Consider the following 25060-nt stretch of genomic DNA (forward strand, 5'->3'; position numbering starts at 1 on the left):
GTTCAAGATACTGAGTCAAGCTCGTCTGGGGAAGGTTAGCACTTGGATGGGTGACCTAAACATTATACCTACTCGCGGTTTTGCTCCTTTTTTCGTTAATAATTTTTTGATTTTTTAAATAATAGAATATAGAATAGCGTTAGCATTGTTGAATCTGAAGTAAAAATCTGGCAAATAAAAATGACTTAAAGTTAAGGTGAAGGCGATCTATCACGGGGTATTGACGGACGCCAACTTTATTAATAAAACATGGTTGTTCACTCGCGGGAAGATTTGAAGCCTTATTATCCAAAGTGAGTAGATAAAGAAAGATCTTTTCAATTCACGGCATCTTGAACTTTCTTGGTCAGTTAATACCCCCGAGTTATTCCTATTCCTGTACTGAGCCTTGAATTTCAGCAACTAACGAAAGAAGAATATGCATAGACATTCATTTCCGACGCGTGATTCGCAGCCCCACCCCCAATCAATCACTTTGATAAATTAGACATTGATTGGCAACTGTCACTTGAACGTAAATCAGACTTTACACTGGATCTCTGTAACATACACCTAATTCAAAAAACGTTGTCATCGTCATGTCATTCCGACATGGAAATGATTTCGTCGAATACAAAGAACATCGAATCAGTCTCAGCACTAAGGCTCATGCTCTTGACGAGAAGAAGAAGAAGAAGCACAAGTCATTCCAGCTATTCTTGGATCTTGGAATGACATATATCCTATCGCGGCGATGACAACGTTTTTTGAATTAGGTGTATATCCGCACAGGGTTATTGCAGTGAAGATCCCTGCGTAATATTGCGCAATTTTGGCACGCAAAGCCACAGGCAACCCAGTAATAAAAATATTTTTAAATATACTTTTATTTTTCATATTAAGGTATGTTTCAATTTACAAATACATGTATCTAATACCATGACATTTCTACATTTCAATAGCTAAATGTACCAACATTAATAGAAATTTCCAAACCCACAATATATAAGTTTTAACATCTCACATAAACAATTTTAAAGCAGCTACAGATGGTCATAACCTGTTGAATATTTCTGTATTGGTATATCCTCGTCTTCTTGATGAGCTTTATAAACTTATCACATTGACAAGATTGAAAGTGGGACCCTTTGTTTGCTTATCTCTATGTATCCAGTGGATAATGAACCAAACCACTTTAATTTTTAATTCACTCTTGGTATTTAACTAAAGTTTTGCTACTAGCTTCCTAAGCAAAACCATCACCTACAAGCTGAAATTTGTTTTTTTGCTGCCGTCAATCAAAAATTATCAGTCTGTACCTTTTATGTCTTGACTGGCAGCAGAAAAAAAACAATTTCACAACAAGCTGTTGGAATATCTGAGTGCGCAAAATATTCACAAACCACAGTAAATTTATTTTTACAATATTATGAGCTGGTCTCATTCATAAATTTAGTACTTGGATTCCCTTTGAAATCACTGTTTTTAAGAATATGGAATATTTTGTTTGATAAAATCATAGAATGATTAATTCAGTTAAAAATAACTTCTGTTCAAACATGGCCTGATGGTAATTGTTTCAGTAAACCCATGATAAACATTCAAATATTTTTTACAATATATGTTATTGAAAATTAGTTATTTGATTTTGTTCCATGGGTCAAATCATACCATCAAAACTATTATAAATGTCAAAGATTCTTAATAATTTTTGGAAGAGTAAAAAATGCAACCCTTTTCAAACATGCAGAGGGTTTGTTTCTCTGCTATCCTCCATTCAACATATACTTAGTTTTATAGATAAAATTTCTGTAATTCTTTTTCCAGATATTATTTTATTATAGACAGGATGACTGCCATTTGGTTCTTAAGAACAATATGATTTAGAAATATAAAAGTGGATATTGAATAGCACCCTTCACAGGTCCATGTGCCATCAGGGAAGTGTGCCTCATCTAAGCAAGGATGTCTGTGACCTTGCAATGATAGAAACCTTTTAAAACCTTCAATAATCATTAACAGGTTTTTCAAGATGCAGCAGGGAACTGTGAAGGGGATTATTCAGAAAATATGAAACATTATACTGTGGTCTCCACAGAACTTTGACTGTCAGATAGCCGGTAATCCAGATAATCTAGACCTGAAGAAGACGGAGGATCTGAAACCACCTCTGTGCTCTTTCCACTGCTGCTAGATTTCCTGGAAGAGAATAATCGTCTCTTGTCATGTGGAGTTTTAGATTTGTTCTTCCTCTCTCCTGATCCTCCTAAAGCAAAAGGTCGCTTTATTTTATGAAGCATAGAAAATGGCTTGCGCCGTGTCTTTGGTGAGTTAGGTTTCACAGGTGCAATATCATCATTTACTGTTACGGATGAGTGCAATACTTGTTCTGTATAAGGAGGGGGTTCACGATGTACAGTTTCTTGTGAGGTATATGGAGGGCACTTAGAGCTCCACGGTTCCTTTGCAGCTGCAATTTTATGTACTTCTAAGAAACTAGAAGAGTATCGACGGTCGTGAGATAGTCTGGGTGTGGGGAGTGACCCAGAAGCACCTTCTCCATCATCTTGTGAACTAACGTCATGCCTTGAGCCCTGCGTAGAGCTACCAGAAGAAGATATACTCTCTTTTCTTGTGATGACCTCACAAACTAGAGACGTAGTCTCAGGGATTTCTGCTGGTGTAGAGACCCTTCGCTTCAGTGCACTTGTAAAACTATTGTCATTCATTCGTACCACACTGTATGCTTCTAAGGCTTTCATGATCTTTGTGTGACCTGGGTAAAGAAGAACGGGGTAAGATACTGTTAATGATCAAGGGGAGCTACTTCTGCAACAATAAAAAGATAATTGCTAGAAAATTGAAAAGGAGTTACAATTACTTTTTATTTTAGAATCATTTTCAGGTGTTGAAAGTGGAAAGATGTATCTAATTTCCCTGAAAATTTAAGATAAAAGCTTTACAACCCTTTTGCAATTTCTCCATGTATAGGTTTTGGAAAAAATATCTAGGTGCTTACCGGCCTCTGAAGCAACTTGCATTGGTGTCCGTCCAAATGTGTCTGTGTGGTTCATGTTTGCACCATTTTCTAACAAGATCTGTGCCACCTCGTCATGTCCCTCTTGACATGCTATACTCAAAGCAGTAGCTCCTTCTGAAGACACTTTATCAACATCAGCACCATTGTCAATCATCAGTTGAATCACTGAATTCTGGCCTTGCCATGCTGCAGACATCAAAGCTGTCCGTCCAAAATTGTCTCCAAAATTCACATCAGCATTATATTTCAGAAGCAGAGCAACAAGGTTGTAGTTTCCCTGCCATGCAGCACCTTGTAATGGAGTTCTTCCATCATTATCCACACAGTCAACAGTAGCTCCATGTCTTAACAAATGTTCAACTATTTCTTCACTTCCTTCAATTGTGACAGAAAACAGAGCCGTCCTGCCAAGACTATCGACTCCATTGATATCAGCTCCATTCTTTAGTAATACATCAACACTGTCGAAATGACCTTCCATTGCAGCATAATAGAGAGCTGTGCGTCCTTCTTTAGCTTCTTGATTGACAGGTGCACCAAACATCAAGAGGGTTGAGACTGCTTTACTGTGCCCTTCCTGTGCTGCAATTATCAAGCATGTTTTGTTTTCTTTATCTCTGTCGTTCATATGAATGCCAGCTTCCAACAGGGCTTTGACAACTGAGCTGTGACCTAGAAATGTTAATAGTATCAATGGTTAATAAACTTGGAATGCAACACTTATATGTTAGCTTAGTTCCCTGCTAGAAGCACTAATAATTATTATTAATTATTACATAAATATAAGAATTTCATGCAGCTTATTTTCATATAGGTCAATGCACTTTTAAAGGGGCACTTGGATGAAAACGCCCAATTTCAGAATAATCGAAGTATTTGAGGATAATTTGACCCAATTATGATTATGTAAACCAGATTAGTGAAAATTTTAGCCTGTGAGCCACTTGCAGTTGAGAAATTTTGGGTTAAAAGAGAAAAGAACAATAGGGTTGAGTAAATGAAGTCATTTACTCACAATTCATATGCTAAATAAATTTGATAATTTTTATCTGAGACATTTTACTGTGTAGAAAATATGTTGCTTGGCTATGATTGGGGCCATATAGATACATTTGATTAAGTTTAAAGTCATTTCCAATTTTTATCCATTTTCATCCAAGTGCCCCTTTAATAGTGTTTGGAATTTTATAGACTCAGGGCTAAAAAAATGACCAGAAAGGCAAAGATTTGACCAGACAAGTTCCCATCCTGGCTGGAACTTGTCTGATGAACAGCAATTATTATACTGTAGCCCTTAGGGCTCCATATAAAAAGACATCAATTACTAACCTTGGAAGCAAGCTACCATAAGTGGTGTCCAGCCTCCATTATCTGCTCTGAACATTGCATCCTTTGGCGCTCTCCAGTCACCAGACGATGGTTGACCTGGTTGGATCACAAAAATATCACACAATTAATCATTCAATGTTGTGAAATCAACTAATACACTATTATCTCTAAAAATAATTGCAATCAAAAAAAGTTTGTCAACATTAAGTCAACTTTATTTAGACAGGATGGCCTATTCAGGAATAGGAGAACCTACATAGCACTCAGTGGATGTAATGTATTCAAAAAATCCGTTGTGTTATATCATTGTTCTATCTATTGTATTAGGTGTGATTTATTGTATTTGTATAAATGTATTACATCAACTGCTTTCTCTTTAAAGATGAGAGTATGTGGACCGCGTGGCACTAATGAAATAGTAGAAGATAATATAGGTAAGTTGTAGTGCTTGGGAACGAGGTTATTCCGGGCGAAAGCCCTTGGAATTAAATTCGGAAAAATTAATTTCCGACCTCGCTGGGATTCTAACCCACGACCTTCGGAATCGTACTACCAATGCTCTACCAGCTCAGCTAGAGGTCAGACTGAGAGCAGGCCGGGGTGAAATAGATGTTAGGTCGCGGTAATTATGATGCAAAGATGAGAGTATGTGGACCGCGTGGCACTAATGAAATAGTAGAAGATAATATAGGTAAGTTGTAGTGCTTGGGAACGAGGTTATTCCGGGCGAAAGCCCTTGGAATTAAATTCAGAAAAATTAATTTCCGACCTCGCTGGGATTCGAACCCACGACCTTCGGAATTGTACTACCGATGCTCTGTCAGACTGAGAGCAGGCCGGGGTGAAATAGATGTTAGGTCGCGGTAATTATGATGCAAAGATGAGAGTATGTGGACCGCGTGGCACTAATGAAATAGTAGAAGATAATATAGGTAAGTTGTAGTGCTTGGGAACGAGGTTATTCCGGGCGAAAGCCCTTGGAATTAAATTCGGAAAAATTAATTTCCGACCTCACTGGGATTTGAACCCACGACCTTCGGAATTGTACTACCGATGCTCTACCAGCTCAGCTAGAGGTCAGACTGAGAGCAGGCCGGGGTGAAATAGATGTTAGGTCGCGGTAATTATGATGCAAAGATGAGAGTATGTGGACCGCGTGGCACTAATGAAATAGTAGAAGATAATATAGGTAAGTTGTAGTTGGCCTGCTCTCAGTCTGACCTCTAGCTGAGCTGGTAGAGCATCGGTAGTACAATTCCGAAGGTCGTGGGTTCGAATCCCAGCGAGGTCAGAAATTAATTTTTCCGAATTTAATTCCAAGGGCTTTCGCCCGGAATAACCTCGTTCCCAAGCACTACAACTTACCTATATTATCTTCTGCTTTCTCTTTAGGAAACTGTCCCATTCAGGAAAAAAGCTGGTATTCAAAGATGCCCTCCAAAGGGAGGGACTAACAGACACTAAGGTTCTACGTTTGAGGGATCAAGAAATGCTAGCTGGTCATTTGTCACTGACAGAATAAACTGGAGTTTTTTTTTACTGACCTTTGCTGTTTTTCTCTAATAGTATCTTAACAATTCCCACATGGCCACTTGCTGCTGCTGCAAAGAGAGGTGTTCTGCCATTCCTGTCCCAGTGGCTGATGTCGGCATTGGCATTTAGAAGTAACTTAACAACATTATAATGCCCTTCTAGACATGCAACACAGAGGGCTGTCATGCCATCATAGTCAGGTCGATCAACATCAGCTTTGTACTCTATTAATATTTTTACCACTTCAGTATGCTCAGGGTTGGCAGAGATACATAAAACTGCAACTGCTAATGCAGTTCGACCATCTTTATCGGCAAGATTGACATCTGCTTTGTGTTCAAGAAGGTATCTAACTACAGATTTGTGGCCCATATATGCAGCGGCAATCAATGCAGATCTGCCATCTTTGTCAGTATGGTTTGGATCAGCACCATGTTCAATTAACTGCTGTACTACATCAGCATGGCCACCCCATGCCGCCCCACGTAAAGCAGTCCTCTTGTCATTATCAGCTTGATCTACGTTAGCACCATGTTTTAATAAGATTGACACCACATCAGAGTGACCACCAGATGCCGAAGCTCTTAATGCTGTGCAACCATCACTTGAACTTTGATTGACATTTGCTCCACAGTTCACTAGTAAGTAAACAACATCTGCATGACCTTGTTTGGCTGCTAGTATCAGCGGTGACTCCCCTGATGGATCAGAGTAGTTGACGTTTGCACCATGCTGCAGCAAAATCTTAACCACATCTGTGTTTCCATTGAAGGCTGCATTGCATAACTGTGTCCTTCCAACACTGTCAACCCGATCAACTGAGGATCCTTTTTCAAGAAAGGCTTTAATGGATTCTTCTGTTTCTTTACCATAACTGATGGCTAACTCTCCTGACTCATCAACATTACTAACATCAGCACCAGCATCTAACAGGATCTGTAGTGCTTTCTGTTTTGGTTGGTCTGTAGCAGCTAGAGTCTCTGAGAGAGGTGCACCACTCCATAGAAGCCAGAGTGCAAAGTGCTCCTGAGATAGCTCTTCTTTGAAGGAAGCACGGCTCAAATGAACAGCAAACTGGTGCAGGTCAACTGATTGTTTATTACTTGCCAACAGCGTACACCGCAGGGCAAGCATGGCATGACCATCAGAGGGTGAACACAGGTACCTTGGTGTACAATGTTTGACATCAATTAACCACTCGGCAAATGAATGGTGAAATATGCACTTTGAGTCCTCAACATTAACAACCATGTAACTCATAGATTCCAAAATATTGTGGAATTCTTTAGTACAAATGGAAGAATTCCTGGTCCAAACAGCTTGATACAGCTCGTTTGCTTCAAGAGGCTTCTGTGAGGCTAGAATAACGTTTAAAATCAGTCGCATTTGATTGAATTGTTCCTCTTTGTACAGTCGATTGCAGAGCCATAGGTAAAGTCCATTCAAAGTACCTGGAATATCTTGTACTTCATCAAGAGAAAACAACTGTTCTTCAATTCCGTCCAGCACTTTCTCAAGATAAAGAAAACATCCATTACTTTTAATATGCAGTTGATTAAATATTTCGGCAGTTTCTCGAGTGAGGTATTTACGTAGTTCTTTGTCATCGTCTAAACGATTCAAAATATAACCTTGGATGTCTCTCACAACATGCGCTTTACGCAAGTCATCAAGAGTCAGTTTACGAAAACCTGTGAACATCTTTGTCACAGTTTTTGACTGTTTTCTTGCACTTATTACAAGGAAGAGCCACGGAGGGAGCAAATCATAATGTGTGGCCACTAGTTCTGCGATAGTTCGACTGCCGGAAAATACGCCGGAATCAAAAGAATGCAGGAATGATTCGTCTATCGAGTCAACAACAACAACGAAGACATCTTCTGGTGGTGTGATAGAGTTCAATGGCAGTAAAATACCCTCTTTGAACGAAACATCTGGGTTTTTAGCGCATTGCTCGGGCTTTAGATAATCTTGAATCTGAGACTCGTTGAACTTTTCCCTATAGGAATTCAACGGTTCTGCTTTTGCTAGTTGTTCAGCTAAGCTTTTGATAAACTCAGAGACAGAAACAGTGCTGTAGTTGTGTGCTTCGCAAAAATGATGAGCCAAGACTTTCTTGGATAAATCATGTTGAGGACCATCTTTTATGCTTGGAAAAATCAGTTCTTTTAAAAGAGTAGTTTTCCCCGAGCCTGGCCCACCAACAATAAATGCTCCTTTAGTTTTTAGATCTTCTTGTTCTTTCCTTCGTTGAAGACAAGTCAGCACTTTCTCGAAGACCCAGTCTCGACAGTAGAAGCTCCTACAACCTCTAACTCTTGTGTTCATCGTTTAAAGTCTATCTAATCCTCATACTGCCGTTCCAAGGTGTAGCTAGAGCCTAAAATGAAGAACAGCAATGATATGTGTTTGAATACACGAGGGTTGGCTGCCACACTGACTGCCCCTGGGGATCACAAACCCTGCAGATCATGAGAGAAATATGACACTTCTTATGACAACTTGTCACTTCTGTTCCGCATCAATACAACTTTACGTTCCAAAACTGTTTGCTATTCTTCACAGTTCCGTCAAAATCACTCCCTCTTTTACTTGCTAATTTGTTTAGAAAAAGCCTCATAATCCTTTTATGAGCTAAAAAGAGATAAATAAGATTTTTGTCATAAATATCGTGGTGGAGTCTTGTAGATACGTACGCGATGGATGGATCCTTCTTGTTTGAACTCGGTTTTCACAAAAACCACAATATCATCTTTCTCTTACTGTTTGTTCTCATTGGTTGACTAAAAGTTCTTCTTAAACCAAGTAGACCCACTTAAAAATAAACAAAAGCTCGCAGTGGGTCGTCAGGAGACTTATTTCTACAAGGACATGTAAACACAACTATCTCCTTCGACAAACGGTTCAAAAAAGCTCACTTCCGGACCGTGAGAGAGAATGACATCACTACCAATCTAAACATTTTGAACTGCAAATTGAAAACATATTACTAAAATATTTTCATTTTGAAAATGTAAATATTTGCGAGATATGTTAACCATTGTTTCGGGGGCGCCAGATATAGTCTTTGTCTTATATTATTGAACGCAGTCAAGTGATTGGAATTTTACTATAGAAAAAATACCGGACTGTTTCCTTTGAAATTTTTGCGGTTTTTTGCGCCTCAGCCCATGAGCCTAGCCTCATGGTCTCCCATATGATCAACGTAATTGAATTAGTTAAATAGTTATGCTGTTAGTTGCATTAAGATCGTTAGGCGGTATTTTTGGAACAAAAAGGACGCTTTCACTGCATGATTGACGGAGCGAAGACCATTGATTGTAAAAACTTAATCAAAATGAATATTTAGCGCGAAGCAGGATGTCTCGACCGAAACCGCTGTTTAACAATTACGGCACCTAGCCGAAGACGTACTGGCCCACGGAAAAGGGATTAAGTGAGAGGGTGTGGCTTTACACCCCTGACCCACCTCTTTCTAATTCTGCTCCCCTTTGCTTATGTTGACCCAATCTGTCGAAAATTCGAGTGCAAATAACAATAGTGAGTGAGCTGAAGTCCAGGTTTCGATAGTTTTCATTTCTTATTGGTTGTCGTTGGGTTGTTGTTTTTTTTTTGTGTTTTTGTTTTTTTTGATAGGCGACAATTTAGCGATTGACCCCCTCCCGGGTAAGCCCCAATCGGCCAGCTGTCTACTGACTAGCACGCACATATTGGGCGAGTTGACCAGGGTTGACGTATGCTTTTACTCCTAGGCCACGCCTATCCCAAGAATCTGTTTTTATCAGATAACTCCGGCTGCTATCAGAGTTGTTATCTTGATTTCTTGGAGGGCGTGACAGCTATTTTTAATTCACCAGATTCTGCTATTTCCGTGTTTTTAAATGTTGCGATTTGTTTCGCAGGGGGTGGGGAACAGCTAGTCAGTATACACCCAAAACACCTCGGCTTTCACAACCTCATCGATAGATCATTCCATGACATAAATAGCATGCAGTTCAAGTAAAAAAAAAAAGAAAAAGAACCTTCCTTTAATTTTAATTTAAAAAATTCTGACACCCAGGTAAAAGTTTAGGAATGTATTCACTACTTTGGGCTGTGCTTCAAAAGAATCGACTTGCAGACAGCTCGCTGGGAACATTACTACATAAACTATTCTATTTACCTCGTTGTTTGACTAAATAAGTATGACCCCATATGTGTATTACAATTAAACAGACAGAACTGAATGCTAATTACTTCAATAAGGTTATCTTGTGAATGAAATGAAATCAAACAAAATTGTTAGACTGTTATGGAGACCGCATTACCAGATTGTGTTGAAAGGTTTGTGAGACGTTTGTAATATTTGCGTTTTTTTTGTCTCACTAAACGCAATAAGATATGTATGAATGCACAAAACCTTGAATGTATACAATACGAACTAGTTCAGGTTTCTATATAATATAAATATTTTTGTGTTTTGTTTTGTTTTTTTGTTTTGCATTAAAAACGATATTATTTTATTAATTCCATTCCATTCTTTCATGTTTTCACTTGGTAAAGCAACGGCTATCTTTGCTTCTTGCGCCAGTAAGAACACAATGCATTATGGGTAGGTAGTGCAGATGCTCCTGCAAGCGCGATACCAAAGCTATCTGCCATGCTGGCCACACCCATAGAGAACTCCCTGTGTTCTGGCGCCACCTGTGAAGACCAAATAACATGACTCAGTAAAATGTATGCACAACCCCTACGAATATCCCCCTACAAATATCCCCCTACAAATATCTCCCTACAAATATCTCCCTACAAATATCTCCCTACAAATATCCCCCTACAAATATCCCCCTACAAATATCTCCCTACAAATATCTCCCTACAAATATCCCCAGGCATATCTGGAACAGTGACGTGCGTGTCACCAAGTCCCTTGTTTTCGCGCGGCTGTCATGCCGTGATAGTATGCGCAAACCCATCTACTCTGTGGAAACGCACCATTATCAAGTCCCTTGTTTCTTAGGAATATAATGGAGTAGCGTGCAAACCACCTGAAAATTGACAATTGTGCGTCATAACTATGAAATCCAGATTTGTAACTTACCTCTTTTGAGATTCTGTAGAAAGAATTAACGTACACTGCTCCACCAAGTAAACCCTCAAATAATATGATTGCAAACATTATCCATACAGATGGCATGTAATGGAAGTATGCCTCAAAGAAGAGGACGACAAGGTTGACATACTGAAATGAGCAATGATTATTTATCAGTTATTTAAATACAAGATAAAGACCAAGGTGTATTGTTAGTTTTCATGATTATTTAATATTATCTTATTCGAGCCTGCAGACACCACATGTGAATTGAGTTTGTTTGATGTGTTGCTCACTCCTATGCTACGAGGGTTTTCTCCGGGTTCTCCGGGTTCTCCGGTTTCTTTCCTCCGTAAAAATCAACATGTCATCATGGCATTGGGTGCATATCAAATGTTGTGGTAGTGCGTGTGAGTGAAAGTGGGCCAAATTGGAAACCAGACCTTAACTCTGTATTTGACAACCATTAAAATAAAAATAAATAAAGATTCTATTAGGTTCATAGCTTCATTCAATATAAGCATGTCCTACAGTATCTAATGTCTTTCATCTCCTTTGGCTTCAAAAACCTTTTTTTTAAACATATTAATATATTGTACCTGTAAAAATGCTAACAAGCATGTATTTTTGATGGGAAACAAGTTGACAGATGATCTTGATATCAGTACTCCAAATTGATAATCAACTTGGTACCTTATGGTCAAAAGAACAAAAAACAATAACACAGTCAGACATCATATTGAACACAATCAACACAATTAACAATATGTAACACAATAATTGAAAAAAAGGCAAATAGTTTTCCATTGGAATGTTGTCCTCCCCTCTGTTACACTTAAATGGCTTTCCATTGGAATGTCATCCTCCCCTCCATTGGCCTTAAATCGCTTTCCATTGGAATGTCATCATCCCCTCCATTACACTTAAATTGCTTTCCATTGGAATGTTATCCTCCTATCCATTACACCCAAATGGTTTTCCATTGGAATGTTGTCCTCCCATTCATTGCACTTACATGGCTTTCCATTGGAATGTCCTCCCTCAGATACACTTAAAACATGTGAAAACATGCTATGTGTAAAGCATATATAGCCAGAACATGGGAGAAATGTTGTTAGACAACAACGGTGCATACAGGTAATGTTTAGAATACAAAAGCCATTCTTTTGGATAAGAATGACAAATAGAAAGTGTGCATGGGTTTGAGTGCTCTGTGCTCTTCTGCATAATACGGTCATAACCCAAAGAGCAAGATTTATAACAGTTATATTAAGATTGAATATAAAGTGGTAAATACCATCTGTATTGTTCTGCAGGAGTAAGCCATATTCCTTTCCAATAGATCAGCTCTTGCTGCAATAGATCAAACACGAATAAGGACACATACATTTTAAGGAGCTTTTGCTGTCATTGTCAGCATGTGGATTTATATTTGAAGATTTCAGTTGGAATTTAGTTTCCTGCTGTCAGCAATCAAAACAAAGGTAAAACTGTCTAGGAAATATTGATTTAGGCAAGAAGATTCTTCTTAGTGAGAATAAAGAGAAAAAGCCATATGATTCTCAGATGGAAACATTTCCCACTTTGTACATTAGATACATGCATGTACTTACCAGACCTTGATTTATAAAATATTCAGCAAAATAAACGAGAAAAAGTGGAATCATGTACTTCAACAAGGACTGAAAAAAGAAGGGAAATTTTCTTTCATATTTATACTGAAGTAAATATGAGCAATCCATGACACCATTCAATGACATGTATGCACCATCACCAGGCAATGACACACATGCACCATCACCATTCACTGACATGCATGTAATATCACCATTCACTGGCATGCATGCACCATCACCATTCATTGACATGCATGCACCATCACCATTCACTGACATGCATGCATCATCACCAGGCAATGACATGTATGCACCATCACCATTCACTGACATGCATGCACCATCACCATTCACTGACATGCATGCATCATCACCAGGCAATGACATGTATGCACCATCACCATTCACTGACATGTATGCACCATCACCATTCACTGACATGTATGCACCATCACCATTCACTGACATGTACGCACCATAACTATGATAGTTTGAGGGGGTAAAGGGTGCACCTTAGAGTGCTTCATACATAAGCGCCTCAGGAGATTGCACAATATCACTCAATACCATATCACATATCTCACATTTTTCATATATGTGACATACATCCATCTACAGTATATTTATTGTATTTTTTACCTTTGTAATAACAAGTTTCTCATAAAGACTCATGTATTTAGTTGTGTCTTCATCTGAATTTCAAGCAGAAATTGAAAATAAAAATAGTATCAAATAAAATAACTCACACATTAGGCGTGTTTGTTCTTCTTACCTCCTCTATTACTTGAGGTCTCAATTGGAAAATACAGTGTTTGACAATTACCATTGTACCTCATGTACGAAGGATATTCCAAAATAAACCAAAAACTGCAGAAGAGTCAATAAGTTTGTTAGAATCACAGGATACATTTATTCTTAACCACTTAATATGATTTTGTCAATACACCCTTGCTCTGTTACAACTATTGCATTTATATCATTTATTTCATCTTTTCACGGTGTATAATTTACCTTTTTATCATTACTGTTTCATTTGAAACACTGACACAGCTCACACTAGTTTTTAGCTAGTTATCTCTTCTTTTTATATCATACCAAGTGGCTAACAAATCCACTCAACCAAATAATAATATTTCCATAATACTTAATTTCTTAATTTCAACTTGGGTGAACAAATTCAGTATGAATTTTTACTGGTCTCCAATTTGGCCCACATTCACTCACACACACTACCACTACATTAAATAGTTGTCAACTTTTTATGGACATGGTGTATCATTATATGCCTACTGATTATTAAATAGTGCATACCTGAGACCAAATAAAAATGGAACAATGTTCATAACTAAAACTGTATTCCTTGGTGACATGCCAGCTGATATCAAACCAGCATATGAAAGAGCACCAAACAAACCAGCAGCCCCTAAATGGTAAATAAAAGAGAGAAATCTTAAAAAGTATTTTCCTTGACATAAAATATCTTTTTTTTTAATTTATATTTACCTGTTCCAGAGGACCAAGTAGAAACCACATCCCTAAAGTTCAAACAAAGTCATCGAAACTTAGTTCATACCTTTAAATTGCTTATATTTCAAACAAAGTGCACGTCTCTAGGTTTACTAAGAAGATTACTACTTTCATGATCATGGTATCATAATAGATAATTTAACAAATAGACATCAGGGTCCAGATGTACGAAGCCTGGATAGCATTTTTCGGCGGATAAATCCTTATCCAGTGGTTAAGTCAATGCTGTTTTCCAATAAATTCATCCACTGGATAAGATTTATTCATTGGATAGCACTATCCAGGCTTCAACAACTGGGCCCAGTTTTTTACATGTCTGTCCTCTTATTGACAATCAATTGCATCATCGCATTGTCAAAGTAGTGTGGATGGATCTACGAGGCATAGCCGAGCCAATGACGAAAACAATAAAAACTTCTCATTTTTAGTGATCAAAACAACCAACGGATAAAAAGCGCATGCTCATTGACAACAGCTTTGTCTGTCTGTCCTCTTATTAATGATAAAAAATAACCAATCAGGGCACAAGAAATTTGTAAGTTATTGTAAAAATGAGGGATGACTTACTTGTCAAAATGAGCAGAAAAACTCAATATCGTAATTTCCCCCAATCCACTACTAAGACTTGCACATACAACACCTACAATCAAATATGAAATAAAACTATTAGACAATATTGCAATGTGGTGACAGGGTTTAAAATGACAGCTGGTCAGTCTGACAGCAGTCATGATCACCACACAAATTAGTCTTAGCTCAGTCATACCTTGTTTCTGGTTCAAAGTTACTAGTTAAAGTGACCAGTAAGTTTGATGGTTCAAGTTCCAATAAAGGTCAAACATTGTCTTATGGCTTGCTATTATATAAAGCACAGGGTGAGGAGATGGAAAGGTCTTTACTTTAGAGAAATCATCAGGCTAGGGTGGCATGTATTAACAATTACAAAATACTTACCCAATAAACTAATCCACAAGACATGAGAATATGCAATCATGAAGAAACTTGCAAATGCAAACAAGATGCATACGAAGGCTCTGATGCTGCAAAAAAAGGGATGGCTATATAAATTATCATCACCACTGCCTCTATCTCCACCATCACCACTACACCTAACACTGCTGCTATGACGATGACCACTACATCAACAATATAACCACCACTATCACTACCACTACCATCAACAAATGACCACCGCTAGCATTACCATGGCCACTACCATCAAAAATATGACTACCACTACCACTACTACTACCATCAAAACTATGACCACCACTAGCATTACCATGTCCACTACTACTACCATCAAAAATATGACCACCACTAGCATTACCATGGCCACTACCACTACCATCAAAAATATGACTACCACTACCACTACCACTACCATCAAAAATATGACCACCATTAGCATTATCATGGCCACTACCAGAAATAACAACAATATGATCAACACTACCATTATTACTGCCACTATCACTATCACTACCACCAGTGCCACTACCACCAGTGCCACTACCACTACCACTACCACTACCACTACTGTACCATCAACAATATGATCACCACTACCACTAGAACTGCCACCACAACTTTATTCTTACTTGTAGCTTATCTTTTTCATGTAGAACGGAGCAGTAACTTTAACAAACACAGTAGGAAGAATATCAGCTAACAGCACAGTCTGTCAAATAAAACACATAAGCTAACATTAAATCTGTTCATAATAGTGTCAGACTTCATATTACATTGACCATCTATATTAAGCAGACACCAGCTTTATTGAATGAATAGCTGCATGGGTGCCAAAATTTTCTTTATTTATATTTACAGTGTAATTACAAGGTCTGAAGGTGTCCGTCCTCACAATCCAGCTACAACCATGCTTTATTTAAATGAAAAAGAACTGAAGCGTTGACGGTTTCGAGTGTCCTCACTGTAATGTGCCAATGATGACCATCTTCAATTCCATCACTTTTCATGAGAACATAAGTAACAAATAATTATACATTACCCCTGTAGATAGTGGGTTGCATTCAAGACCATCAACAACAGAACTGGAACCATTTGCTGATCCATTTGAAAACAGGCTACTGGCATTTGAATTCTGAATATAAGAAATTATGATTATTTACAGAAAAACTTCATACACGTATAGAAATCAAATCCAGCATGCCAGGCTCCAATTTTCCAATACAGAACAGTTAATGGAATGCTAAGTAATGTGTACCTGGTGAGCTGAAGCTGTTGTATTCCTTGGGTTGAGTATATCATGTGCAGCACTCAGCATCACAACATAAGAAAAGTTATTGCAAAGACCAAGAATCCTGAAGGGAGAATGAAAATGAAAAAGGTGCAACGTTTTGTTAGTTTTGATTTCATATTGGCCTCAAGTAAACACAAGTAAACAATGCTTCAGCTACATGTATTTCAGTTATGTTTATACTCTTTTTTATTTTCATTTTCAATCTTCTACCACAACAAGCAAATGCATCCTAGTCTTATATACTATATGTACTTATATGAAAAATTAATAATGCGAAGAGAGAAAGACTAATTGATGTCATGCCTTGAACTATTATTATTCAAAAAATATAATAATATTTACACATGGCATCATGTTTTTGTTGGCTGTGATTGACATGAAACTTACATAAATCACAAATATAACTTTAATATAACGAACATAACTTATAAAAGCGGCTTTGGATATCGTGCAAGCCAGCAAGCCAACATTTCGTGCGAGTGATGCAGGCATTAGTGCATGAAATTGTGCAAGATTAAGATTCAAATCGAAGACAACTTGCTCTCTTCAAGGCCTGTAAGCATTTTGCTTTTGCTTCAGCTGATAATTCGAAAAATCTTTCAAAAAATTCATTACTCATTAACTTTATCCCCAACAAGTTTTCAGGGGGGAAATGAGCCTTCTTTGAGACAAATTAATAACTCACCAAAAACCAACTAGGTTTCTTGAACGTTTATACTTTGTATCTGGAGAGTAATCTTCTCCTGTGATAATATAAAGATAATAATATAAAGAACACCATTTAAAAACATAACAAAATAAATGCAAACTTTGAAAATTCATTCAATAATTGAGACCTTCGTGACTTAATAAAGAGTTCTTGGATCCTTTTTCATCTCCATCTTCATCTTCAAACTCTGCCTTATTGGAAGCCATTATTTACTTCTAGACTGTCCTCTTTAATACAAGCAGAGGAGGATGGACACTCGTCACGTGATAAATTCATCCAATCATAAGTCTGTATAGTATAAGTGCATAACACGCCGCATACACACATACTAGTATATATTGCGCTACGTCATCTTCTATTTCTTCATTTACTTCATTTCTGGTTGCTTTTTTTTCTTTAGTAAAGGATTCAGAGAATATATTTATGTATCTTTGTGGAAGCAGTAACGCAACTCTACAAAACACAGCTCCACAACAGTTCAGTCACAGGTAACCCAGTTATCCACTTTTATAAGGAAATGTATGGAGTAAATAGATTTTGCTAAAATTTTGTAGGTTTCGCTAAGATTTTGGAAATAAAACTTCGCGGAGTATATAAAAACCTGAAGCGTACTTACCGTTTCAAGTTTTCGATTTTTTTAGCGATTTTCGGTACGCCCTCCACTTTAGACCGATACATTTTCTTACAAAAGTGGATAGCCTGGGTTACCTGTGTAACCATCACAGGTTTGACGCTATTTTTAGAATTATATTTTCCATAATTTTTTAAGCACGCCCATAGTGCGCGCGCACTATGTTGTTTGCTCACGTTTTGTTGAAACACAAGAAAACGTGAAGACCTAAGTAATCGTTTGTTATCTATAGATATTTCTATCTATTTACCCCCAAAATATCTGCATATACATTTGCCAACTCAGTATATGAAAAAGTCATTCCAGTTTCTTGACAACTTCAAGTTACAGTCGTTACATTTCCTCGCCATTTTCTTCAGTGTCATTAAGTATATCTAGCAAAGTCCTTAGTTCTGTACTACTGCATAGCCGGCTAAAAACATATTTTTTATATTTTTCCTTGCGTTGCCACGCAACAGGAACGTACTGGGTAAAAAAATGTAGTATTAACGGCGAAAAGTCATTGTACTCTAAACTTAGTGCAACGTCCATTTGAAAGGTTTTGTCTTCACAAGTATATTTTCTGTAGAGTTTGTATGGTACACTTGCTAAAAGGGATAATGGAGTCATCACACAACAGATTATAACAGTGTCTAAGTTAAGCAAAGGATTGGGCTTGCAGTGGTTGGTCACGCAAAACTTAGTGTTGAACCAGGAAACAAAGCTCTTAAAATTAGAAGGTAAAATGCCATTGAGTACGTGACTGAAGTCAATAGTGATGAAGAACTTTTTGCTGTTCTTGATCTTCCTTCGTACATAATCTTTGATTGTCTGGAAATGGTGATCAACCATACGGTCTTGAGGGTTAAAAACCAACACAAAATCTGTGTCAAACCCTCCCAATCCAGCGTCGTCTGTTTGTCTTCTCGTGGCACACATTAATACAGGTTTAGTGAACATGAACTCCAACTGTCGTAGTTCATGTTGATTGGTCACTTGAATGATTTGCTTTTCCAGGTCTATAATACTGGGTGTTGGGTAAAGCGGAAAGAAACTTTCGTTGCATGAAAGCACAGTCAGTTTGTTAGGGTTGTATGATATCCATCCAGCCTCAACTTTCGTCGAAAAACACAGCGAATTTTTTAAATATTTGTATTCCTTTCGATTTTCAGCAACAAAAGGTAACGATGAAATAGGAATCAGTGGAATTTTAGGTTGGATGTAATCGTCTCCATCCTCCATAGTCTCCCTTAAATTTGCTCATCAACGTCAAGTCGAGGACCGGTCACGTTGATAGCTCCGATAAAAGTCTTAATCAGATCCAAACGTTTTGAGATCAGTATTAGACAAGACTGACTAAATACATGATTTTTTCCCCAAATATTTCAAAAACAAAGCCTATTGTATTTTTTAAATATATTCAAGCACTTTATTACTATTCAAATCCTTATTGTATTCTTTTTATACAGAACAAAGAAGAAATTGAATAGCGGATTCGTACAAGATTAGCCATTGATTGTCAGAACTATTTCTATTCATAGTTTTGGCATCCAATGTCATGTAAACAGAAAAACAATGTTGTCTTAGCATTAACAGTTCATGGATTATTAGAATAGCTATGTGTACTTTCTTGAATGAAAAAATGTATCGCTGCAACTGCTTGGTTAGTATGAATCATGGTCAACGAATTGAAAACTGTTGCACGTGACAGAGAATAGGCACCTGCACAAGACACAGAAGATGACACTGTGCACGTGTCAATATCCATACAATGTTCCACGTGACAGAGATGTTACTGTGCACGTGTCCGTCCATACGATGTTCACGTGACAGAAAAGATGTCACTGCGCGCGTGCCTGCCCAAACGATGTTGCACGTGACAGAGAATGTCACTGCGCGCATGTCTGTCCATACCATGTTGCACATGACAGAGGCATGGCACTGCGCACGCGCGTGTCTGTGTCCGTCCCCATGATGCTGCACCGCCCTGCGGAGAAGATAGCACCGCGCGTGTGTGTAATTGTTCATTCTAGGACGTTTGAAAAATAGATAGGGTTCATGTTCAAATCTTAAAAGAAAAATCTCTCCTCCTTTTTACGTTCTCTTTCTATTTTTCGTTTGACCCGCTGTTCATATCTCTGCTTAGCCTCTATTTCAATGGGTGTCAGAACCTTATCTGATGTTTTGGACGGAGAAGTTTTATCCGATAGGCTCCATCTATCTAGTTCCTTCTCGATGCTTGAGATTGTACGAGGAGTCAATGGATGTTTGGATTTCATATCTCCATCCCTTTTGTTGACGCTGAATGGATCATCAAACCAAGCTAGCTCTCTGAAATCACCGGATGGTGATATTCCTGGTGTAGTGCTTGTGCTTGAGCCACTGATAGATCCATAATTAGAACCATTGCCAGAAAAGTGAAAACGAGTATTAAAAAAGCCTGAAGGAGTACTGTTGGCTGAAGAATCTGAATCACTGGTAGACCCTGGGGAACTTTCACGATAAAACTCTTTTAGGTAAGAGGGAAGGTAAAAGGGCGAAGAGTACGTTCTGCTTTGCGTTAGCCTTCTATCGTCGACTATCGACCGTTCTTCCTCATTTGAAGGAACAATCATCGGCTTTAAATAGCCAACGCTAATACTACTGACAGATTCATTGTCATTTGTAAGCAAAAGTTTGTTTCCTTGTTCTGCGAAGTTTCTTGTGACCTTTTTCTTTTGGGATATGACATACTGGGGAGATGGAGAATAGGATAAAGGCATCTTGTCATCCAGAAGACTTGTCTTAAGCATCTGCGTGCCTAAAGAATAACCATTGTGACTTTGGTCTGTAACTTCCATCGTAGATACTTGGTTCTTTGACGACGGAGATAGCAACTCTATTTCAGAGGAGGTACATGAGCATGGGAGATCATTGACTCTTATCTCGGGGCAAATTTCCTTGCCTCCAACATCATTCCCTTCACCAGGGAAAACAAGCTTCTTCATAGTATTCGTGAAGGAGGACTTTTCGCTGTTTCCTGCTCGTCGAAGGAACAGAGGAATCGTGTTGGTTTGTTCAGTATCCATTAGAGGAGTCAGGGCTTTCTCATCACCGACTCTTCGCCTTATTAAATATTAGAAAGTGACAGACAACAATGTAAGACAATGACGTCGTAACAGTATATTATTTTGTTTGGTTACCATAGTTAATTGAGAGGTGTGGAAACGTAAACTGGAAATACCGACAAATTCTTAAATAAAGATAAGGGTTCTTATTATACTTTCTCTCACCATGGATGACCTAATTTTGTTATTTTTTTCTAAAAAATTCCACGCCCACCTTACGACATCTTGAATTATTATTCTTTTTCTTATTCAAATTGTTTTATTCAAATTATTCAAAAATCATTTATTCTAAACTCCTTTGGGAAGTGGAGATGCAAGGACTTCTCAAAATAGGCATTAAAATATCCCATACGTCAAGCACATACGTCATGCATGTTCTTAAGCGAAAATAACTTAAAAGCAAAGAGAATGAGGTTGTTACCATGGCGACCAAGCAAACAATAAAAAACAAACAAAAAATAGCAAACTGAAACTTTATAGAATCAAAAAAAAAAAAATTAGACCTTGTCGATAGAAAAAGTAAATGGATGGATTTTTCACTCCGAAGTAGTAAATAGGGTCAGGGTTTAATATCTCTGGCGGCACATCCTACCCCCCCCCCCCCCCTCCCACACACACAAACACAGCCCCGCCCCTCGCCTCGCGGGCTCCGAGTCTGGTTCTTGGAGAAGTGAAACAAATTGACATCAAATTTTCTATAACAAAAGCATGCATCAAAACCTAGAAACTAAACAAGATATGGCTCTCTTTAGCTATCACTTGTTTCTTTTATATATATAATATTTATGATCCATGTTGAACAATAAACTTGCACTCAATGAAACACTACTTTAAAGACCAAAAGGATTATTGTTTGGGTTTATGCGATGCGTGCTACCCCAAATGTAATCACATGCATGTCTATATATCTATCTTGTCTAGTGATGATATGGATTACTGGCTTTTTAGGAAGAGAGCAGCTCCACACTGAACCCATTGGCTTTGATTGGCTCCACAAGGCATGTTGAAGCAAGATACGATCTGGTCTCGATCCGAGTTGTAGTAGATAGGTACCGAGATACATTCGTTTTGGGGATACGGATCAGGCGTGTCCTAAACAGAAGGAAAGACAACGATTATTGTAAAGGCTGGACTATAACAGTCATATTTGACAGTTATCACGTGTATAATAGCTAACTTAATGTTTCGGAAGCATCCAGGGGAGGGGGTGAAGACGAAGTAATTAAGGGGGCTCAGACCCTCCTGGTTACCTTGACAACCCAGGCTACTGTCGCTGTTGGAATGGAAGACACACTGGGTGAATCACGCTGATTCTCTACTAACGAGTTGCCATCAAAGGAAGCTCCCTCCAGCTGCAAGCCACCAAGCTGTTAATATGAACAGAAACCGGTAAGATAAAATAACTCATTTACGGCGGAATACAACTGAGATACGTGCCCCAAGCCTGTGCTAATTTTCATTTTCAGACCATATGGCTTTTCTTTTAAGTTTAATATTCTTTGTTAGGATTCATCCTGGTTTCTCAAACGTCAACTGACGAACAGTACAGAGAAAACATTAACTCGGCTATTTAGTGTACCTTGACGGGATATTTAGCTCCATGAATGCTTCCTTTCCAAGACACACACAGCTTCAAGTTATGTATGGAGGTCTTCATGGCCCTGTATATCATTCGAGAAGTCAATGTTAGTTCATTGCAGGCGCAAATACACGGCGGGCACTGTAGTAAACTCAAATGAAATATGTATCTTATACTTAACACGTAATACCTGGCAGTCTGTTGTCGCAAAGCGTTTAGGAAAGTATCTGGATGGAAAAGTTCCGACAGATCTATCTCCTCCTTAAGTAATGTCTTGGCTTCACACTTTTCTACCCAAGACCCTAAAGCAAGAGCCTTGGAGACTAGAGATCGCAACCAATGTACTGGATCTACTGGGCCTTCCCAGATGTTACTCCACTCTAGAGGAACCTGGAGAAACGTGGGAGATAACAAGCAATACATCATTTCATCAATAAAAGACACAGGAATGAACGTAACTAGGATATTATGAGCATGCAGGATCTAATGGTTTCTTCAAGTCTAGTAGCACAGTAAGACGTCATAGCCACCATGTTAGAATGTTAGAACAATAACCTTCAACCCACCTCCTGTTTGAGCAGAGAACCAGCTGACGCCTCCACCTCAGAACTTAGTAACTGTGTACCCCGAATGACCTTACTTAGTGCAGCAAGAGACGCGTGTACTGTTTGAACTAGTGATATGGCATTATAGCGTTCAAGAAGAACGAATGACGTCACGGGGGATTCGGACCCAGTCTCTGAAGGTGTAGAAATCTTGGTCTGTAATAGCTGTGAGCCCTGGTGATAACAGACATGAGCATTAATAACCGATACTAGGTTCTCGTTACAAGAAAATAAGTACAATGTTCCATTATAACTGTTGTTATACCTGGTTTAGTTTCTTCCACAGATTCAAGATGGGAGATAATTCGACTGACCATTTTTCTTTATCAAACTTGTGTGCAATTACATCAGACCTCATCAGGACTTTAAGCTGTCCAATCACCTGCGCATCGATGGAAGACATCATTATTAGTTTCTTCTATACTTAGCGATTAAGCAATATAAAACAAGCGCATGGCTCTGTACTGTGATATAAACACGCTGGAAGTTGTAAGGCACGAGAAAAGCAAGGGGTGGGAATACGAGGCTTAGCCAAGTGTTTCTCTTACTTTTCGAGTGCTCTACAGCTCCCAGAGTGTTAATATCGCAGTACAGATAAATTAGCAGTCGTTTTATATTGCTTTTATAAAATATATTTGAACGATTTTGCGCGAGAGCGTCTTTGTCCTCTGATACAAACACGCCATAGCCAATCAATCAGCGCGCGCGTTATATTTCAAATATTAGGAAATTAAGACACTCCACAAAAAAAAGTATAAATCGTAAGGAGAGTTTAACATCCTGTTTATAAAGTTTTACATCTTGCACCAAGAGGTCAAAGCCCTCGTCTCGACCTAGGGTTTTGAATAGGGGCGTATTGTGATCTGAATAGATGTTGTACCACATGGGTAAATATAACACACATCATGTTGTACCTGAGAACTGATGATCCTCTGGGAAGATCTTTCGATGTTCGCAGGCAGACCAAAGAATGAAGGTTTATCATCATCAGGCAAAGAGTTGATAATTTCAACATAATCCTGTAAAAAAATGTATATCAAATATAAGTTCACGATGCTCCTCCCGGCACCGTCAAGGCATTGGTTCGTTTGTATGGTTTTCCAGTCATACGATATTCACATATCACAATTCACGTGCAAGTAGCTAGCAGTAACAAGACTCACCTTGTGATGACATGAAGTGGGTAAAGATACGTTTGGTATTACTCTCTTTGGTCGTGAACGGCTGCTACCCTGAAAAATAATCAGCCAGAAACCAGGATTCAAGGAGATTGTATGCCTTTATAATCAGCCAGACACCAGGATTAAAAGGACATTGTATGCCTTAATTAACTTGCTTATAGTTCATCCGGGTGGAATTATTATTAGAAATGCACAGACATCGCAAAATTCCTTTCCTACGAGGGCTTATGGCACGGAGAGAGGAGCTGACAAAATCACTCGGTGTGTCTAAAATATTACAGCACTCCCCTAGTCCAGGGTGGATAACAGTTTCATAACCCTCTGGCCCTCCCTTGGCCCTCCCCTGGCCCTCCCCTGGCCATCCCCTGGCCCTCCCTCCCTCTCCCCCCTCCTGTTTAATGCCTTGATTCGCATTCGAATTCTTTTTAACCTAAGATCCATATTTAGAGAATAGACTAACCTGTCCTGGGAATACAGTCTGGTCAAAGTACTGAAGCAGATATGATTCCAACACCTTGAGGTCAAAAGTATTATCAACACGACCACCATAGATAGCATTAGCAAACAGACCATGAACAAACTTCCATCGCACGGGACCAGTTCCTATAACACAGAAGACCCGATATCAATGACTGAATAAAGCCTTGGTCCCGAGGGATTCCCGTCAGTTAACGGGAAAAGAATGGGACCGGATTGAGTGGTTCTGAGAAGTAATGGGGCCTAGTTGCGATCCCATGTCATCATACCTGCGGTAGTGCACAACCTATCGATGATATCAGCACCAGCACGCAGATCTCCGAAAGAAAACTCGTAGAACTTGGTCCATCCCTGGATAAAGAAAAGGAAAGTGAAAAACCAAGAGAAAGCAGTATCTAAAAAATGCGTGGCCAACCAAATGGCATAAGACAGTC

General features: G+C 38.6%; 3 protein-coding genes across 3 annotated transcripts in view; all 3 read right to left on the reverse strand.

The window, feature by feature from the left end:
- Positions 1-888: 888 nt before the first annotated feature.
- On the reverse strand, positions 889-8791 carry LOC116287479 (uncharacterized). Its single transcript, XM_031694156.2, has 5 exons — positions 8578-8791; positions 5893-8261; positions 4349-4444; positions 2999-3691; positions 889-2755 (listed from the first exon to the last, which is right to left on the reverse strand). The coding sequence occupies exons 2-5, from the start codon at positions 8207-8209 to the stop codon at positions 2058-2060; spliced, it is 3804 nt and encodes a 1267-aa protein (XP_031550016.2). The 5' UTR covers positions 8210-8261; positions 8578-8791; the 3' UTR covers positions 889-2057.
- A 1108-nt stretch (positions 8792-9899) lies between these two features.
- LOC116287508 (battenin) lies at positions 9900-17312 on the reverse strand. Its single transcript, XM_031694191.2, has 16 exons — positions 17195-17312; positions 17044-17101; positions 16323-16419; positions 16107-16199; positions 15697-15776; positions 15050-15135; positions 14663-14735; positions 14072-14103; positions 13880-13991; positions 13341-13435; positions 13208-13260; positions 12566-12634; positions 12250-12305; positions 11552-11645; positions 10962-11102; positions 9900-10564 (listed from the first exon to the last, which is right to left on the reverse strand). The coding sequence occupies exons 1-16, from the start codon at positions 17271-17273 to the stop codon at positions 10430-10432; spliced, it is 1353 nt and encodes a 450-aa protein (XP_031550051.1). The 5' UTR covers positions 17274-17312; the 3' UTR covers positions 9900-10429.
- Positions 17313-21527: 4215 nt separating this feature from the next.
- LOC116287489 (cytoplasmic dynein 2 heavy chain 1) overlaps positions 21528-25060 on the reverse strand; it is a 32704-nt gene continuing 29171 nt past the window's right edge. Inside the window, exons 65-74 of the mRNA XM_031694169.2 lie at positions 24896-24977; positions 24610-24752; positions 24132-24200; positions 23883-23987; positions 23234-23350; positions 22930-23142; positions 22554-22753; positions 22364-22445; positions 22035-22151; positions 21528-21876 (exon numbers count right to left, since the gene is read on the reverse strand). Coding sequence (XP_031550029.2) covers positions 21718-21876; positions 22035-22151; positions 22364-22445; positions 22554-22753; positions 22930-23142; positions 23234-23350; positions 23883-23987; positions 24132-24200; positions 24610-24752; positions 24896-24977 — 1287 coding nt within the window. The 3' untranslated portion in view covers positions 21528-21717. The remainder of the gene's footprint in view (positions 21877-22034; positions 22152-22363; positions 22446-22553; positions 22754-22929; positions 23143-23233; positions 23351-23882; positions 23988-24131; positions 24201-24609; positions 24753-24895; positions 24978-25060) is intronic.

This window comes from Actinia tenebrosa, unplaced genomic scaffold (genome assembly GCF_029948245.1).
Source record: "Actinia tenebrosa isolate PJP-AT-01 unplaced genomic scaffold, QUT_ActTen_1.0 PGA_scaffold6__47_contigs__length_16458017, whole genome shotgun sequence".
Taxonomy (NCBI): domain Eukaryota; kingdom Metazoa; phylum Cnidaria; class Anthozoa; order Actiniaria; family Actiniidae; genus Actinia; species Actinia tenebrosa.

Coding starts and splice junctions, on each gene's coding strand:
- LOC116287479 (XM_031694156.2), bottom strand. CDS start 8,209: ATGAACACAAGAGTTAGAGGTTGTAGGAGCTTCTACTGTCGAGACTGG. Junction 4,445..5,892: donor ATTAGAGAAAAACAGCAAAG/GTCAGTAAAAAA, acceptor TGATCCAACCAG/GTCAACCATCGTCTGGTGAC. Junction 2,756..2,998: donor GCAAGTTGCTTCAGAGGCCG/GTAAGCACCTAG, acceptor TTCTTTACCCAG/GTCACACAAAGATCATGAAA.
- LOC116287508 (XM_031694191.2), bottom strand. CDS start 17,273: ATGGCTTCCAATAAGGCAGAGTTTGAAGATGAAGATGGAGATGAAAAA. Junction 14,736..15,049: donor CTTGTGGATTAGTTTATTGG/GTAAGTATTTTG, acceptor ATTTGATTGTAG/GTGTTGTATGTGCAAGTCTT. Junction 11,103..11,551: donor GCTTGTTAGCATTTTTACAG/GTACAATATATT, acceptor TGCTCATTTCAG/TATGTCAACCTTGTCGTCCT.